General features: G+C 54.3%; 3 protein-coding genes across 11 annotated transcripts in view; 1 reads left to right on the forward strand and 2 right to left on the reverse strand.

Moving 5' to 3' along the window:
- TTC21A (tetratricopeptide repeat domain 21A) overlaps positions 1–1302 on the reverse strand; it is a 31459-nt gene extending 30157 nt beyond the window's left edge. For 3 of the 6 annotated variants that reach the window (XM_045509756.2, XM_045509757.2, XM_045509755.2), the window contains exon 1: positions 1075–1302. In XM_045509756.2, coding sequence (XP_045365712.2) covers positions 1075–1101 — 27 coding nt within the window. In that variant the 5' untranslated portion in view covers positions 1102–1302. The remainder of the gene's footprint in view (positions 1–1074) is intronic. The other 3 variants (XM_045509758.2, XM_010945853.3, XM_010945852.3) reach the window with 2 other exon arrangements.
- Positions 1263–11977, forward strand: GORASP1 (golgi reassembly stacking protein 1). 3 transcript variants are annotated; one of them, XM_074345205.1, is made up of 9 exons: positions 1265–1464; positions 5316–5396; positions 5963–6166; positions 7378–7464; positions 7614–7744; positions 7982–8204; positions 8934–9084; positions 9497–9649; positions 9891–11977. In XM_074345205.1, the coding sequence occupies exons 1-9, from the start codon at positions 1402–1404 to the stop codon at positions 10142–10144; spliced, it is 1347 nt and encodes a 448-aa protein (XP_074201306.1). In that variant the 5' UTR covers positions 1265–1401; the 3' UTR covers positions 10145–11977. The 3 variants fall into 3 exon arrangements, with proteins under 3 accessions (XP_074201308.1, XP_074201306.1, XP_074201307.1); XM_074345206.1 differs by lacking the exon at positions 1265–1464 and adding an exon at positions 1975–1993; XM_074345207.1 differs by lacking the exon at positions 9891–11977 and having other exon boundaries at positions 1263–1464; positions 9178–9639.
- WDR48 (WD repeat domain 48) overlaps positions 11978–15883 on the reverse strand; it is a 38382-nt gene continuing 34476 nt past the window's right edge. For both annotated transcript variants that reach the window (XM_045509761.2, XM_010945849.3), the window contains 2 exons: positions 14601–14793; positions 11978–13983 (listed from right to left, as the gene is read on the reverse strand). In XM_045509761.2, coding sequence (XP_045365717.1) covers positions 13888–13983; positions 14601–14793 — 289 coding nt within the window. In that variant the 3' untranslated portion in view covers positions 11978–13887. The remainder of the gene's footprint in view (positions 13984–14600; positions 14794–15883) is intronic.

Raw genomic sequence — 15883 nt, forward strand, 5'->3', positions numbered from 1 at the left:
GTTCAAAGGTGATGGAGAATTCAACACAGGTTTTGCCTTAGGAAGGAAATAAGGGGAAAGAGAGAGGACCAATAATGAGAATCATTGCACCAGTAGTTTAAGAGTTACAAGTTATTGTGGGCTAATCACCCATTGGAAACTGTATCAAGGGCTTTACACACATTATCTTATGCATTATCCTCTCCATATCCTTCAGAGTTAAGGAAGCCAAAGCCCATGCAGACAGTGGCTTGCCAAAGGTCATGCAACAATAGGGGCTGAGATTTCCAAGCAAAGTCTCACTTCCCCTAAGGTTTGTGGGTGCTGGGGTTGGGGATAGATGTGGTTGGATTGTAAACTGCCTTGTGGGCCATATGAAAGGGCTCAGACATCATCCTGAGGCTAACAGGAAGCAGTTGGAATGGTTTTGAGTGTGGAGGCAGTAGGGGTATGGGTGTGTTCAGAGGGGTGTTCTTGCAAAAACCACTCTGGCTGCTGTGTGTGTGTTGGGGTGTTTGGTAGTGGTGGGGCGGGGTCTGCAGGTGAAGACAGCTGAAGCAGAGAAACCAGTTAGGAGGGGAACTGTCGCAGGTGCCCAGGGAGGATATGGTGGTGATCCTGGGCTATGAGATAAAGTGGGTGATCTCAGGAGGACATTTAGGAGCTGACATTTCCTGCCGATAGACAGCATCTGGAGATGGGTATGGGGAAGAGTAATGGCTGGGGGATCAAACGGTGGTGCCATCCACTGGGGTGAAGGATACGAAAGAGGCACAGGCAGAGAGGGGAGATAATGGCAAGATGGTGGAGGTGGGTTTTGGATGCTTTGGTCTGGGGAAGCTTGGAACGGACTGGGTGGGGATGACGACTGGGGGCTCAGGGTGCACACAGAACACTAGAGAGGATGCAATTGCCAGGGAGAGTGAGGCGAGAAGGGACCAAGACCGCTTGCAGCGGCCGGGGACAGCAAAAGGCGGGCAGAGGGGACAGCAGGAGCGGTCAGAGTGGTGGCAGGAGAGCTGCAGGGCGCGGGGGTCACCGGACAGGGTCGAAGAGTCCCGGAGGGAGCAGCTGGGCAGTGCCTGGGCCACGCACCATAAGGGAGGAGTCATTGCTGCCCATCTCCGGGCGTCCCGGCTCGTCCGAGTCTAGGTCTGGTGGTGCCGCGCGGAGCGGGATTCCCAAGTTAGGGTCCTGGGCACGCCTCTCGCGGCCGGAAGTTGGAGGCGCGCGCGTCCTTGGAAACGGAACTGCCACCAGCTGTCCAGAGCGTCTCTGTAAAGGGTGGGCGTGGCCATGCGCTCACGTGACAAGGCGAGGGTAATCGAGCGCCGAGAGGGCGAGTCCGCGCTGGTGGCGCTGGGTCGGCCTCCCCGCTAGGCACCGCGGTCCCGGGCACAGGTGCCGGAGCCGGCGGTGACCATGGGCCTGGGCGCCAGTGCCGAGCAGCCTGCGGGCGGTGCCGAGGGCTTCCACCTGCACGGGGTGAGTCGTCCCCGCGGCGCCAGTGACCTTGGCCTGGCGCCGGCACCGACGAGCTGGGACTCCCGATTGCCGGCGGGGGGGCGACAGTGGCGGGGTCCCGGCCCTAGTGCGGCCGCCGGGGGAGACGGTGGTGCCACTTTCCAGTGGAAGCCACGGGCGAGAGGCGGTCCCGCGGCACTTCTGGGCCCCGGCCCGTCTGTGGCCGCTGTCGGCCCGGTGCCAGCCCCGAGTGCCAGCTCTGCAGGAAGCGGAGCGTTTCCTGGTCAGGTTGGGCCGCCCCGGAATGGCACTTATCCCAGGTGAAGAGTGAGTGCACCAGGTCCAGTCGATACGCCTTTATGCACTTGAGTCACATTTATGATCGCCTGCTGTGCACCGCGCTCCGCACTGGGCCTGGGGAGAGAGCCGACAACGCTCAAGTCCCGGCCTTGGATCCAGGGGGTCGGGGTAGCCAAGTGGACGCCACCTTTTAGGGGAGCCCGCTGGCGCGTATCCCGCTCATCGTGAGGTCGATAGCATCTGGAGATGGGTATGGGGAAGAGTAATGGCTGGGGGATCAAATGGTGGTGCCATCCGCTGGGGTGAGGTAGAGGATCAGGGAGAACCATCCAGAGAAAATGGGAGCAGGAGAGCCAAGAGAGTGCGATAGAGGGTTCGGAAAGAGAGTTTGCAGCAAGGGGAGGGTCCCTAGGTGGAACATTGCGGAGAAGCGCGGTAAAGGTCTGCGGCTGAGAATGTGCCCTCGGTGTCGCCACAGAGAGGTCTAGGTGAGCAATCCCGGGGAAAGTGGAGATGCAGTGGGTTCCTAGAGTACGAAGGTGAGGAGAGGGGCCTGCGTCCAGATGGAGATTTGGGGTGCTTTGTACTGCTGAGAAGGAGGGGCTATAACGTAGATGAGAGGGGCTGGAAGGTCTCTGCCCCTAGAGCCAGGACTCCTTTTTCTCTTTTGCATGGTGGATGGCTGCAGAGATGGGCATAGATAGGCTGTCAATTTGGTGCCTGGCTGTTGAGTGGTCTCTGTATTGTGATGGGAGGCTCTGTTACCAACCAGGAGATGGAGGCTGAGGAGCTAAAGAAGGGGTTTTCTAAAAGGAAAGCCAGGATGGCTTCAGAACCCAGAGGTGACAGGATTTGTGCTCCGTGATGGACTTTCCCTAGTGGACATCATGGAGAGGCACCAGACAGCAAAGGTGGACAGGGGAATGCATGCGGCGGAGAATGTTTTCCAGGAAGGCAAATTGAGGATATTGACAAGGCTTGGGGACCATGGTGGGAGTGAAGACAGGAAGGGCCTGTTGGAGGGGGACAGAGAGGAGAGATTGAGGGATTGGAGGTCTTCGTTCACAGAACAGTGATTTTTGAGCACATACTCGGTGGTGGGCAGCGTTCTAGGCCCCGGAGATAAAGCAGTGAACAGAACAGACACTGTCCCTATTCTCATTTGGATGCTGGCAGGGAGGAAAGGGAGGCAGACAAGAAATAGAAATATATGGTAGGTGGTGATCATTGCTAGGGAGAAAAATAAAGCAGGTAGGGGGAATCCAGAGTGATGAGTGGGTGCTGTTTTGGATAGAGGGGTCAGGAAAGGCCTCTGATCAAGTAACATTTGAACAGACACATTGCAAGGAAGAAAGGAGTGGACAGTACAGATATTTGGGGGAAGAGCATACTGGGCAGAGGGAGGCCCTGAGGTGCAACTGTGTTTTCTGTGCTTGAGGAGAAGCAGGGACGTGGGGCTGGTGTGCTTAGATGGCGTGGCCCCTCTGAGGAGAGTGGTAAAGGACGAGGCCAGGTTGTGTTGGGCCTTGCGTGCTGTTCTGAGGATTTAAGATTTTATTCCAAGATGTGGAGTCATTGGAAGGTTTTAAGTGGAAGTATGACATTACCTACTTAACGTTTTTAAAAACCAAAGAACACGTGTGCTGCCTTCTGTAAATATTGGCGTTCCCACTGTGTCCCAGGCATGCTGGCGACGTCCCTTCCCTCAGCAAACTTAGAACAGTGGAGGATTCACCAGGAAACGGCTGTTCCTGGGGGCTGTGGGCAGGAGCAGGCTCTGGATCATATTTCCTGGGGTCAGATTGTTGTTGAATAACTGAGTACTTTTCCTCCTGTGTCTGTTGGGGTTAGTGAGAGGGTAAAATGACAGAAGAAGCAGGTGGTGCAGGCTCTGGCGCCCAGCCAACCCTCAGGAAGTGTAAGCTGCTGTCCTTGTTAATCAGGTGCCCTGATGGGGAACTCTAGGGGAGTGCTATGAAAGCAGCATGTGTTGTGGGGCTGCGGGGTTGGGTGTAATGGGAGCCCCCATGGGATAGCCAGACAGAGGGCGGTGCTGGTTGCAGGCCTGTGTGTGCAAGGAGGCAGTGGCATAGGTGATTTCTGCTGTGGAGACAAGAGTGGGCGATGACAAGGCCCACGACAAGAGTAGTGGAGTAGGGCCAGACCGAGGACTAGGCCACAGGAGAGGGTAGGCAGAGGCGCTGGATGGGCTGGGAGAGGGCCGGGCATGTGCTCTGGACTCCGAGCTTCTGGGCCTCATTAATGACAGGGTGACTGACACACGGCACTGAGGAGGGTAGAGAGCTAGCAGGGAGCGTCTCCCTGCTAGCTTTCTCTGATTAACTGTCCTCTGATTTTCAAAAGACACCTCATCCCGGCTTCCCTGGAAGAGACAGGGCAGGCTCTGAGCAGCTGCCCTCCGGGCCAGGCCACCTAGGGCTGGAGTTGGTTTTTGAACTCATTCTCAGTGGAAGCCGTGACAGCTTCTGGAGATGGCAGGGAGGGGCTCTGTTGCTGACACTGCTAGAAGGAGTCCCGATTCCAGGGGCAAATTGGCCTCTTCTTCTGTCTGGGGACTCCAAGACTGGAGGGGCTGGTGGTTGGCAGAAGCCATGGGCCCTTCCCCTCAAGGAGGCATCCAGAACCTGAGGCCACATGAGCCCTGTGCCCTGTGGGCCGGGGCCTGGCTGAGACCTGACCGGCAGGGCATCAAATGCTCACAGCCAAAGGCCTGAGGGTGTGGGGCCCACCTTCAGTCCAGACCTGAGGATAAAGACCACATTGTCTGAGCAGGGCTCTGTGAATGGGGCCTTTGAGATGGAGTTCCACCATGGCTACAAGCCTGGTTGTTGTGCTTTTGGAGATAGCAGTGAGTTTGGGAGTTGAGGGCAGGGCAGAGAGCACCCTTGGGCCAGGAATGGCTCCTGGAGGAGCCGTCCTGTGTAGGATGAGGTTAGATTGTGAGGGGGACTTGGCGCTACTTCCGGGCTGCAAGCTCCGTGGCTCAGACTCATTCCAGACCCTGGGGTCTGCTTTCCTTAGCCTCCCCGCCTCAATAGCTCCCATCACCTGCAGGCCTGAGCTTGAATCTGTTACCACAGGGTCTGGGGCCCTCTGGGATCTGGCCCCAGGCTGCCTTCCCCATTCGGTCTTTCTGGGCACAGCCCTGGTTCTGTCCATTGGGGTACTCCCTTCCTGTCCTCATCTAAAGCTTTCTGGTCAACCCCTCTGGCTTTCTAGCGGCCCCTGACCAGCCCCCCGGGGGAGTATCTGCGTTGCCCTGTCTCTGTGTGGCCTACTGCCCTGGGCTGTCCTTGGAGGCATCTCTGGAAGCATGGTCTGTGGAACAGGTTCAGGAAAGAGTCATTTTCCAAAAGAGGAAAACTTGTGCCAGGGAAGGTAGTGAGAGGATGGAGTGAACTTTGACCACACCCACACGTGGCCTCCTCAGAACAGTTCATGCCAGTGTATGTGTCTAGATGTATGCCAATGTATGTCTAGAATTTGAGGGCTGGGGGCTCCTGGGAGAGTCTTGGGCTGGGTGCAGTGACTGTGGCCTCTGCCCGTTGCAGGTGCAGGAGAACTCCCCTGCCCAGCAGGCAGGCCTGGAGCCCTACTTCGACTTCATCATCACCATCGGGCACTTGCGGCTGGTGAGGAGCCCCTGTCCTGCCTCTGCTTTGCTTGTGTGTGTGCATGTGTCTCCTTCTGTCCCTCAGGGGGCCCCAGCACCCTTTTCTGCTGGAGGGAGGCCGAGCCCCATGTCCCCTTCTCCCAGGGCATCACTGAGCCTGACTGGGGTCCGGCCTGGAGCTCAGCTCCTGGGCCCTTGGGAGTGGACTGGAGGCAGATGGACTCTTGGAACTGGCTGCAAGGCCTATGTGGCCTGCCAAGAGGGGCCTGAGAGGTGTGGGGACTCTGAGACGGGCAGTGCCTCAGTGCTCTAGACCCAGGGGCTCTTGGGTTATGTTGTGTTTTCTGGCAGGGGACTGAGGGAGGAAGGTTTAGCAGGGCTTAGGGGTGCTGGGGGTCACAGTGGCCACAGGCCCAGGCCCGACCTGTGGACCCGGGGCCCAGCCACTGCCCCGGCCCAGCCCTGCATCAGGCCCTGCAGGGGCAGCTGGCCACCAACATCCTCACCCCATCTCAGACCCACACTCGTCTGGGGGGCCTGGCTGGGTGCGGGGGTGCCCTGGAGTCAGCCCCGCTGCCCCTGCAGAACAAGGAGAATGACACGCTCAAGGCCCTGCTGAAGGCCAACGTGGAGAAGCCCGTGAAGCTGGAGGTGTTCAACATGAAGACTATGAAGGTGCGCGAGGTGGAGGTGGTGCCCAGCAACATGTGGGGCGGCCAGGGCCTGCTGGGCGCCAGCGTGCGCTTCTGCAGCTTCCGCAGGGCCAGCGAGCACGTGTGGCACGTGCTGGTGAGTGGGGGCGGGGCACGTGGGGGTGGGGCGGGGTGGCACCTGGGAGAGGCCAACAGCCAACAGGTCTGTTAAGAGGGTTGGGAGGGGCAGGTGTGGTCTCACCTGCTCCAGTGTCCCAGAGAGGACAACTCACTGTCCCCTGAACAGTGCACGCTGCTTCTTGTTTGCCCTGTGACTCTGGGCCATTTCTTGCCCTCTAGAGCTTGGTTTCTTCTTTTGGATGGTGGGGGTGCCACCTCCTGGAAGCATGCTTGTGCTGCCAGAATGCTGCTACTGCTGCTAGGAGTCTTTATCTGTAGTGTGCTTTCTGGTATATTCTATGGTAGACCAGTATCATGGTTCTTTGGGCAGGTCCCCCGAGAGCACCTTTGGGCACTGGGCTGGTGCCTGGGGCCTGAACCTTAATGAAGCTCCATGACTGGGTTGTCCCAGATGTGTCTGTTAGTGTCTGTTCATCGCACATTCACTGATGGTCCCCTAAGTTCTCGAATGGTCAGTCCCAAGGCTTGGTGAACAGAGGATGCCCTGAGCTGGAAATTGATTTGGTTTCTAGCCCTCACTATTGCTCGCTGACTTCTTGCCAGAGACTTCTCAGCCTTTTCAGCCTGCCTCAATTTGTCCATGAGTGCAGTGGGAGTGATGATGTAAATCCCTTTACATTTCCCTGGGAGACTGGGAGTGGTGGAGCTTCCCAAGGGAGAAGGCAATCCTCGTACCCACTTCTCACTGTCCTCGCCTCCAGCCTCACCTGGGGGTCTTCAGCCATATGCCTGCGGCAGTAACAGCAATGCAGTTGGGTACTTACTGTGGGCCAAGGTGTGGCTTTCATTCTGGACATATATACATATATTTTTTTAATCTTCTCAGCAACCCTGTGAGTAAGTACTATGTATCCCACTTATAGTTGTGGGGAAACGGAGGCTGAGGGGTTAAGTGTCCACAGCACCCCAGCGAGCAGCTGGTGAAAGCTGGAGTTTGCGCCAGGTCGAGTCCGGAGCTCAGCACCATGACACAGTGCTGCCCTCTGCTGGACAGGCTGTGGACCTGGGGGAGGCTGAGGAATTACGCGCTAGTGGGAGAGTCAGAGTTTGAGATCCTGGCCTAGGGACAGAGGACAGGTGTCTTATTTACCACCTGGGGAGGCAGCTCCCCCAGCCCCTGTCCCCCAGCAAGGCTGATGATTTAATTGTTCTTGATTCTTTCCTCAGGATGTGGAACCCTCTTCACCTGCCTCCCTTGCTGGCCTGCGCCCCTACACAGACTATGTGATTGGCTCAGACCAGATCCTCCAGGAGGTGAGGAACCTGTGGCTGGCCCCCTCAGTCCCTGGCCCCTTGGATGGGGCATGGAGAGATGGGTACTGTCTATGAGAACTGTCTTGTTTTGCTGAGGCTTCCAACCCCAGTGTCGGGAGCAGGGCTCAGGCGCCATGTGTCTGTTGTAGTCTGAGGACTTCTTCTCGCTCATTGAGTCCCACGAGGGGAAGCCCTTGAAGCTGATGATTTATAACTCCGAGTCTGACTCCTGCCGGGAGGTGACTGTCACTCCCAATGCAGCTTGGGGTGGAGAGGGCAGGTACTTCCTGGGGTTGGAGGGCTGCAGGGTGGGGCCCTGGTGGGGCTGTGGTGGGCCTGGCCATTGGGCATGGACCTTGAATCCCACAGTAGGGGTGGAGGGCTGGGTCCTGGGCCCAGGGGTCCTGAGGTTGACTGGTGGTCTGGGAGGCCCCTCACTGCTAGTGGGTTGGGGTGGCAGAGATAGGAAGGGCTGTAGGACAAGCCCCTGGAGCGAATGTTTTCTGGCCTTTGGCAGTCTGGGGTGCGGTATTGGCTACGGGTATCTGCACCGGATCCCAACCCAGCCCCCAAGCTACCACAAGAAGCCAACTGGTGCCCCACCACCTGGTGCCCCGCCACCTGGGACCCAACCACCTGGGACCCAACCACCTGGGACCCCACCACCTGGACCCACCCCGCAGGACTCTCCTGCCCCTCCTGGCCTGGAGGCAGGCTCCAAGCAGGGTGACTACGTAGAGGTACATGGGGAGCACCTGCCAGCTGGGGGAAGAGGGAGCTTCATCTGGGCAGAGGAGCCTACAGCTGGGAAGAGAGAAGACTCTGGAGGCTGCCTCACCAGGGGCCTGTCTTTGGAGCCCTTGGGAGGCCCAGCTGCTTATGGGAACCAGTGGGAGCAGATATACCCCTCCTGGGACAGCTGAAACCTACTTTGGTTCTCCTGCCACTTGGGTCTGGAGATGAGGGCACTGGTGAGGTGCTGGTTGTTATTTTCATTTCACGAGTGGGAAACTGAGTTTCAGAGGTGGGCAGAGCCTTGTTCTCTGCCTCCGTGTCTTTGGTAAAGTTGGGCCAGGGTCTGGGTGTTCAGGGGTGGTCTGTCTGGCCAGGTCTCAGCCTGGTCATGGCTGTTGAACAGGTCCCTTAAGTCCCCCCTGAGCACTGGGCTGGTGCCTGGGGTCTGCACGGAGGGTACCGGAGGACTGCTCCCCAGGCATGGACTCTTCCTGTGGGCCCCTGGGGCTGTTCAATAGAGTGGACAGAGTGCCCCCAACTGTATCAGCACCACATGGGAGGTCAGCCAGGCCCCTCTTGCCTGATTTCACACCCATTGTAGAGGAAGCAACACCACGGCTGTGTGCTCCCTCCAGCTGAGTGGTGCTCTGGGGTGGGTGTGGGCTGGGGGTGACGTGAGACTACACTGTCTCGATTGGCCCCTCCTGTTCCTCTTTTCCCCTGGCTCCCCGCAGGCCCTACTGCAGGCACCTGGTTCCTCCACGGAGGAACAGCTTCCTGGGCCTGAGAGTCCCAGCCATGGTGCTCTAGACCTTGGCGATCTTGCACGTTCCATGGAGATTCCTCTCCAGCCTCCGCCTCCAGTGCAGAGAGTCATGGACCCAGGTACTGAGCAGGCCGAGAGGAGGCTGAGGGGCCCTGGGCTCAGGGCTGGACTTGGCCGGATCCGCTGAGCCCTCCTATCTCTTACCTGCCAAGATGGTTGCAGATGATCTGACCAGTGTATGGATGGGGAGACTGCCATCCAGACAAGAGAGGCAGCCTGCTTAAGGTCACACAGCACACTGGGCACAGAGTGGGGTCTGGGCCCTCTGCCATTGGGCTATCCCCATGATACCCAGCCTCTTTGTTTCCTCAGAAACGGGCAGTGGGGAACCTCTGGGGTTGTGTGGGGGCATTGCCACGGGCTGAGGAGATTACAGTCCCCTGATGCCCCGGGAGCAGGGCAGAGTGCAGGGTGCTGGCCTTCCCACGGTGAGGGATTTGTGCTGGCAGAGAACTGCGCCCCCTCCCCTAGGCTTCCTGGACGTGTCGGGCATCTCCCTCTTGGACAGCAGCAACACCAGCGTCTGGCCCAGCCTGCCCTCCTCCACAGAGCTGACCTCCACAGCGGTCTCAGCCTCAGGCCCGGAGGACGTCTGCTCCAGCAGCGGTTCTCACGAGCATGGCGGTGAGTGGCCGGCACCTTCTGAAACCTTCTGGGAAGGACCCCGGGTTGTGGGGAAGGCTGCCCTGACTCTCAGTGGGGTTAGAGACGGGCCTGCGGTGGAATACAGCTACATCAAGGCATCTGTACACTAGCTCTCCCACCCCCCATCAATGCCAGGGGTGGGAGCTGCAGTGGGGTTACTGGCCCAGGCCACACTGGCCCTGTTCTGCAGGCCTCCTCAGCCCCACCCTGTGTGTTTCAGGTGAGGCCACATGGTCTGGGTCAGAGTTTGAGGTCTCCTTCCCAGACAGCCCAGGCGCCCAGGTGCCGCCGGACCACCTGCCTCAGCTGACACTTCCCGACAGCCTCACCTCTGCAGCCTCACCAGAAGACGGGCTGTCTGCCGAGCTGCTCGAAGCTCAGGCTGAGGAGGAGCCCGCACGCACAGGGAGCCCAGATTCTGTGGCAGAGGCTGAGGGGGCAGCCAGCCAGGCCCAGCTCTCCACCCCTCAATGAAACCCTGCACTGTGACACGGTGGGCTTTGATGGCATTTCATGAGGCCTGGCAGCAGGGAAGCAGCTCGGGCCACACTGTGCGGCCCAGCCCCCTGCGTTAAGCTCCCCAGGCTGCGGCTCCGAGGCCGTGCAGGGGCTGCTGCTGGCAGGGGGTTTGTGTCCACTCAGACTCTACTGGTCTCCAGCAGATGACCTTCCAGCATTATTTTGCCTGATGGTCCTGGCTTTGGGGTATTGGGCACTTGTTTGAGAATCTCAAACAAGTGCTTTTGGGGTGCTAGGGGGCTGGGAGAAACTCCCAGAGTAAGTTAGTTTTCCAGGAGCTAGGGTAGGAAAGGATTCTTTGTGCTTGGGTGGGGCATGGAGCCTCAGTGGGAGAGTAAAAGAGGGCCTTGAGGAAGGGCATCTTTTGGCCATGGACCCTCAGGTCCAGTGCTTGCTCCTGCTCTGGTCACTACGGCTGCATGGGAGGTGGCAGAGTCCAGGCTGGACCAGGTGTGAAGATGGGGTAAGGGAGGAAGGGGTTGGTGTGGGGTGTTTGCCTGGTTGCTTTGTAGGGCTTGCCTTGATTCTTCCTGCGTAGCTCAGCCAGCCTGAGCTGTAATGGAAGGCACCCCCAAGCCCTGGGAACCTCTGTGGCCCCATCCCTCCGCTACACTGCACAGTTGGCTCAGGCTGACTGCAGATTCCAGTTGCGGTTGGAGAAGAAAACTTGCCAACGTCTCCTGAGGGAGGAGGGCTGGAAATTCTAGGCCCTTTAGCAGAGACTCACCTGCGCCTGGACTGCAATGCTGCTTCTTCCCCAGGGCTTGCATCCCTCAGACCTAGTATCCCCAGCTGTGATTCCTGTCTGCTCCCAAACTTGGTTGTAACCATCTCTTCTAAATATACAAGTCAGCCAGCCAGCCCCAGTGGTGAATAAAAGTTACAAACTTAAGTTCCCCATCCTAAGCAGACGCTCAAAGCCAGTCCTCCTGACAGGGCCTCTTTACAAAGAACTCCTACCCCAAAGGGGACGCAGGGCCTGGACAAGAGTGGGTGAAAGCACTTTCCCACAGCAATGGGGAAGCCTTTCCCTTCACCTCCAGTGCTGCGGAAAGCTAAGATTAGGTTGGGTCTTCTGCTCTGCCTGGTTCCTGCAGGAAGAGGAGGCTCCAACCAAGGATGGCCCCTCACCAAAGTCCTCTCCTCTTTGGCTAGAGTCCCTCACCTTCCCACACCCCTTGCTGATTACCATGAAAGCTGCCCTTGGCCTTGCCTTCTAGCCTTGGCCCAGTCAAATGTCCCAACTTTACCAGTTGTTTTGGAATATCTACACTTACAGGGAATTCAGAGCTCTGTTAGGCTCATAGGACAAGGACTGCTGTGGGGGGCAAAGACCAAGTATATGGAAGGAGGGCACCAAATTAGCCAACACTTCAAGTTTCTAGCACTGTGACTGCATTTAAAAAGCAAGCCTTTGTCAAGTCTACCAGAGCAGCTGATAAGCCTGCAGAACAGAGAGGCATTGTGTCCAAGCCAGTGCCGGAGCCTGGTTCCTGGATTGTCTGGGAGCCCGGTGTCTGCCTGCAGGAATCCAGGAAGCAGAATGGAATCACCACGGGACTGTTCTGAGGCCAGCTTCCCTTCACTGACCTAGAGTCACTCTCCCCCAAGAGACCTGGTTCTTTCCTCCCTCACTTTTACACCCGCCCTTCCCTAAATTGGGGGATAAAATGGATACCAATGCTAATTATTTCCAGGGTAAACCAGAAGTTTCTTACTTTCTCTGTAACCTGCTATGAAGGAAAATGACAAATGAAAAAATAAATAAATGTGTACTACACTCTGAAATATTTTAACTAAAGCCTTTATTCTATACAACTGTGAAATACAGATTTTTACCCTTTTGGCATTGCAGACTGTCAGATTTTCTGGAAACTATTACTGGTTTGACTGGAACAACAACAAAAAAAATCACAACCATGCTTGGGGGACAGACCTATGACAGAAAGGGAGCGTGGCCACCCTCAGGATCAGCACACAGGCAGCATGGCCCGGCCAGACCCATTCCTTCAGCCCAAGGGCCCCTCATGCAAACACAACTCAGGGCTGGTAAATGAGGTTTTTTTTTGTTTTTTTTTCTTTTTTTGCCATTAGTTCACAACTATTGCTAAAAAATTTGCACCAAAAGTACACTGTTGTATTCAACAGATAGAAAGTATTTTTAAAAAAAGAAGCCGGTTGCTCTCTGCGTAAGGGAGAAAGACTCACTGGAAATGTGGTGTGTCTTTGCTCACTTCATCGAAGTGCTGGAGGCAATGACTTGTCCACTTTCCAAAGGAGGCTGACCAGCAGTGAGGGAACCCTGTCTCTACGGTTGTGCGGATCAGAGTATCTCAAATAGTAAGGTCTGGACCCAGGTCAGCTGCCTCCAGCTGAACCTGTGAAGATGTAGAAAAGGGAAAGCCTGCCCCACCCCCTCCTTCCCCAGTCCCTGCTGTTGTAGGGACAGGCTGCACACAAGCTGGGGAGGCAACTGGTCTGGAATAAACTGCCCTCTGAAGGCACTTGTGCTTCTGGCTTCATACAGGAGGCTTGTCTTATGTAGTTTTACGGGGGTGGGCCATTGTTCTCTCCCAAATACAAATGACCTTGGGGAGAATCCAAAGTATTTTTTTCTGCCAAAAGTTGAAGTGTTTATACCCAATAAGTTATATTCTGTACAAGATCCAAATGATTCTATGAAAGCTTTAGATTGTTAGAAAGAACAGTGAAAAGAAATCTGGATACAGGTACAACAACAACAAAAACCTGCATATAAAACTGGAAAAAATAAACATGTACACTTTCAGAATATGAATATCAAATCAACCCACTATGAAATCCTTTCAGTCTGACACCATAAATATTAGGTAGCATTTCAATGAAATTAAAATTTCACCATGGTCTTAAGTTTGGATGGTATCAAGCTGCTCACCAGAGCAAGAGCCTGTGATGTCACCTGACTCTGCCCATAAATAAAACGACACAGTGGAGGAAGGAGTCACACAGCCGCACCTCCCTGTGGCTGCCACAGCCTGGGCACTGTTGGGGGCGGCATCGCTGGGCGTGCTCTAGTCTGGCAGTCCAAGTGCTACGATCCCGCACCTGGAATTCCAACGGGTCTTCCTACAAGAACATATCTGAGATACAATATTAAAAAGAAGCCCAACAATAATCATTTATTATTAAATGGGCTGGCTCTCGAATTGTGCAGCAGTAAATTCCTATTAAAAATAACTGTCTTAAACGGCAAAAACAACTTTTTTTTTTAATGACAAACTTGGAAAAAGCCTTCATAGATACTGCATGAATGGAATGTACTCTTAGAAAAGCTAGAGTGTATGGGTTCAGAGTTGAAACACAGTGATAGATGTGGCCCTACCAGTGTGTCTCTAACAAGTGCTAACAGATCAAGATAAGGTCCTTTGAAACAAAAGGAGGAAGCAAAGTCTGTCCTGGCCTGTCGTCAGTTCTCTGTACATCACAAGACACAGTCTGCTCGGGCACTCTGCCTTCCTGGGGACAGCTTAATCTACACATGGAGACTGGTTTCTATATTACATCTCGATTAGTCACTTCAATTAAAAAGAATCTCGGTCCATATCACAACGGCCGTTAGAAGTCTTGTTCCCGCTGGGGCTCAGTGGGCTTCCTAGGACTACTCTTGGGGCCATAGAGGAAGGTCAGTAAATGAATAGCCAGAAGTGTTTGCCCACCCTTCACGTGGACTTCTGACGGTAATGGAGGGTGAGGTCACCACCACTCTTCCATATGAAGTGTTTCACTGTTCGAAGGTCCATATTTGGATCCAAAACCTGATTAGCAAAAAATAAATAATAAAAAAGGTATCTAAGAGCCAACAGTTATTGTTAACTCTGGCACTCTCCTCACCTATGCCTGGTGGCCTGTTCCTGTTGACACAGCTGCCTTGCACTCAGGCATGAACCTGGGTGCAGTGAGACGTGCAGCTTGTGTGGCTAAGCCAGACACACCGTGTTCAGCCATTCCTCTGAAGAAATGCACTGAATGCATCCTCATTTACAACATCTCCACCACTACTCCACCCACCACCACTTCAGATCTTCAAAACTAACACGGCAGACACTGTTCTGCAAATCAAGACGAGCATGCGTTTTTCTTGTCAGGCAAAAAATGTCACCAGCACATCCACAATGGTCTGTGTGTACACTGAAATCTCCATGTCCCTTTCCTGAAAACTGCCCTGGGGTAAATAGAAGCTTTATGGTGGGCTGAAGAGCCCCTCAAGAAGGGGCCTCACAAATGGGTGGGAAAGACCCAGTGCTCCTTATAGTCTCTCTAAAAGCAGAAACCCCCCATAGGCAACAGACTTGGAGACCACAATCCCACTACATGATGAAATTCTGAGAACCAGCGCTGGAAAAAATGGGGCAGTGTCCTCAAGTCCACTTACCTGATCCTGGCACAGAAGTTCAATTTTCTCCTCTGCCAACACAGCAATATCCTCTTCTTTTTCCTGTTCTCCTGGTTTTTCATTATTAGAAGAGCTAGTGGTTTGAGACTCATTATCCAAATTGATGATTTTCTCATAGACATGTTCCATTACTTTCCGGACTTGAAGCATGTCACTAGCAGAAAGTCTGTCTCTGTAAAAAGCAAGGGCAGATTGTGATATCAGGAAATCACTGGATACTATCTTTTCCATATTCTTTGGTGTTAACATTTGATAAAGATAAAACATACCACAGAAACATAAACCATTAAATGTTCTCAGTCACTGCTTCAATCCATTATTAGAACTGCCAACAGGTTTTCTATAGTGTCCTAAGACACAAGTTACGTGCAACTAAGTGAGATTAAATACACATTCTTAAACCCTACATATACATACAGAATAGGCTTCTGGGTTTTATTCCCTTAAAGACTTTCCCAGAGCACGGGCAAACTAAACGTTCCTGGAAGGGAAGGCAGCCCCCAGTGCTTACCAGGCTCCGATCATGCATGTGCTCATTTCTCACAGGGCTTTCTCCTACACCTAAGACCTTCAGTTTCAACTGCCTGCTTGATCTCCAGACCAACAAACCCAAAAGCTGGCTGGGCATCTCCAGCTGGATGTCCCAAGGGCATCTCAAACTCTACATGTCCAAAACTAGATTCAGCAACTTCCTTACCCCTCAACCTACTTCCCTATTTTTTGACATCAGTTAACAAAGTAGCTCAAGCTCAGGAAAGCCACCTTGAACTTCAGTCATTAAATCTATTTGAAGTGATACTTGGAATTTGCTTTAAAATAATCCCGTGTGTGCATGTGAGTGTTTGTGTGTGTAGGTAGGTGGGCTCAGTGGGAGGGAAGGTAGGTAGAGGTATAGATGAAACAAAATGTTTAGCCATATGTTGATAATTACTTAAGCTGTTTGATGGGATAATGGGGGTTCATTCTCCCATTCTCTTTTTTTGCATACATTTGTACATTTCCCTAACAGAAGGTTTTCAAGTCTGGTTGACTTTACTTGCTGGGATACACATCAATGAAACTTTTCCTTTCCTTTCTGACTGCCTTCCTTTCGGCCACCCCTCCACCCTATGCTGCAGCTACATAGGTCCTCGCTAACTTATCTTATGCATGCTCCTCCTTCCATATCCCCGATCAAACCATTTTCTAGACCTGGAATATTTCTCTTTTGAAGTTCTATCCATCCTTACACGTCTAGTTCAAATTCCATGTCCTTCAAAAAA

This window comes from Camelus bactrianus, chromosome 17, assembly GCF_048773025.1.
Source record: "Camelus bactrianus isolate YW-2024 breed Bactrian camel chromosome 17, ASM4877302v1, whole genome shotgun sequence".
Taxonomy (NCBI): Eukaryota; Metazoa; Chordata; class Mammalia; order Artiodactyla; family Camelidae; genus Camelus; species Camelus bactrianus.

Bases quoted from the DNA above. Each gene is read 5' to 3' on its own strand.
- GORASP1 (XM_074345205.1), top strand. From the start codon at position 1,402: ATGGGCCTGGGCGCCAGTGCCGAGCAGCCTGCGGGCGGTGCCGAGGGC. The intron at 1,465-5,315 runs GTGAGTCGTCCC...TGCCCGTTGCAG, and splicing joins AGGGCTTCCACCTGCACGGG to GTGCAGGAGAACTCCCCTGC. The intron at 9,650-9,890 runs GTGAGTGGCCGG...TGTGTGTTTCAG, and splicing joins CGGTTCTCACGAGCATGGCG to GTGAGGCCACATGGTCTGGG.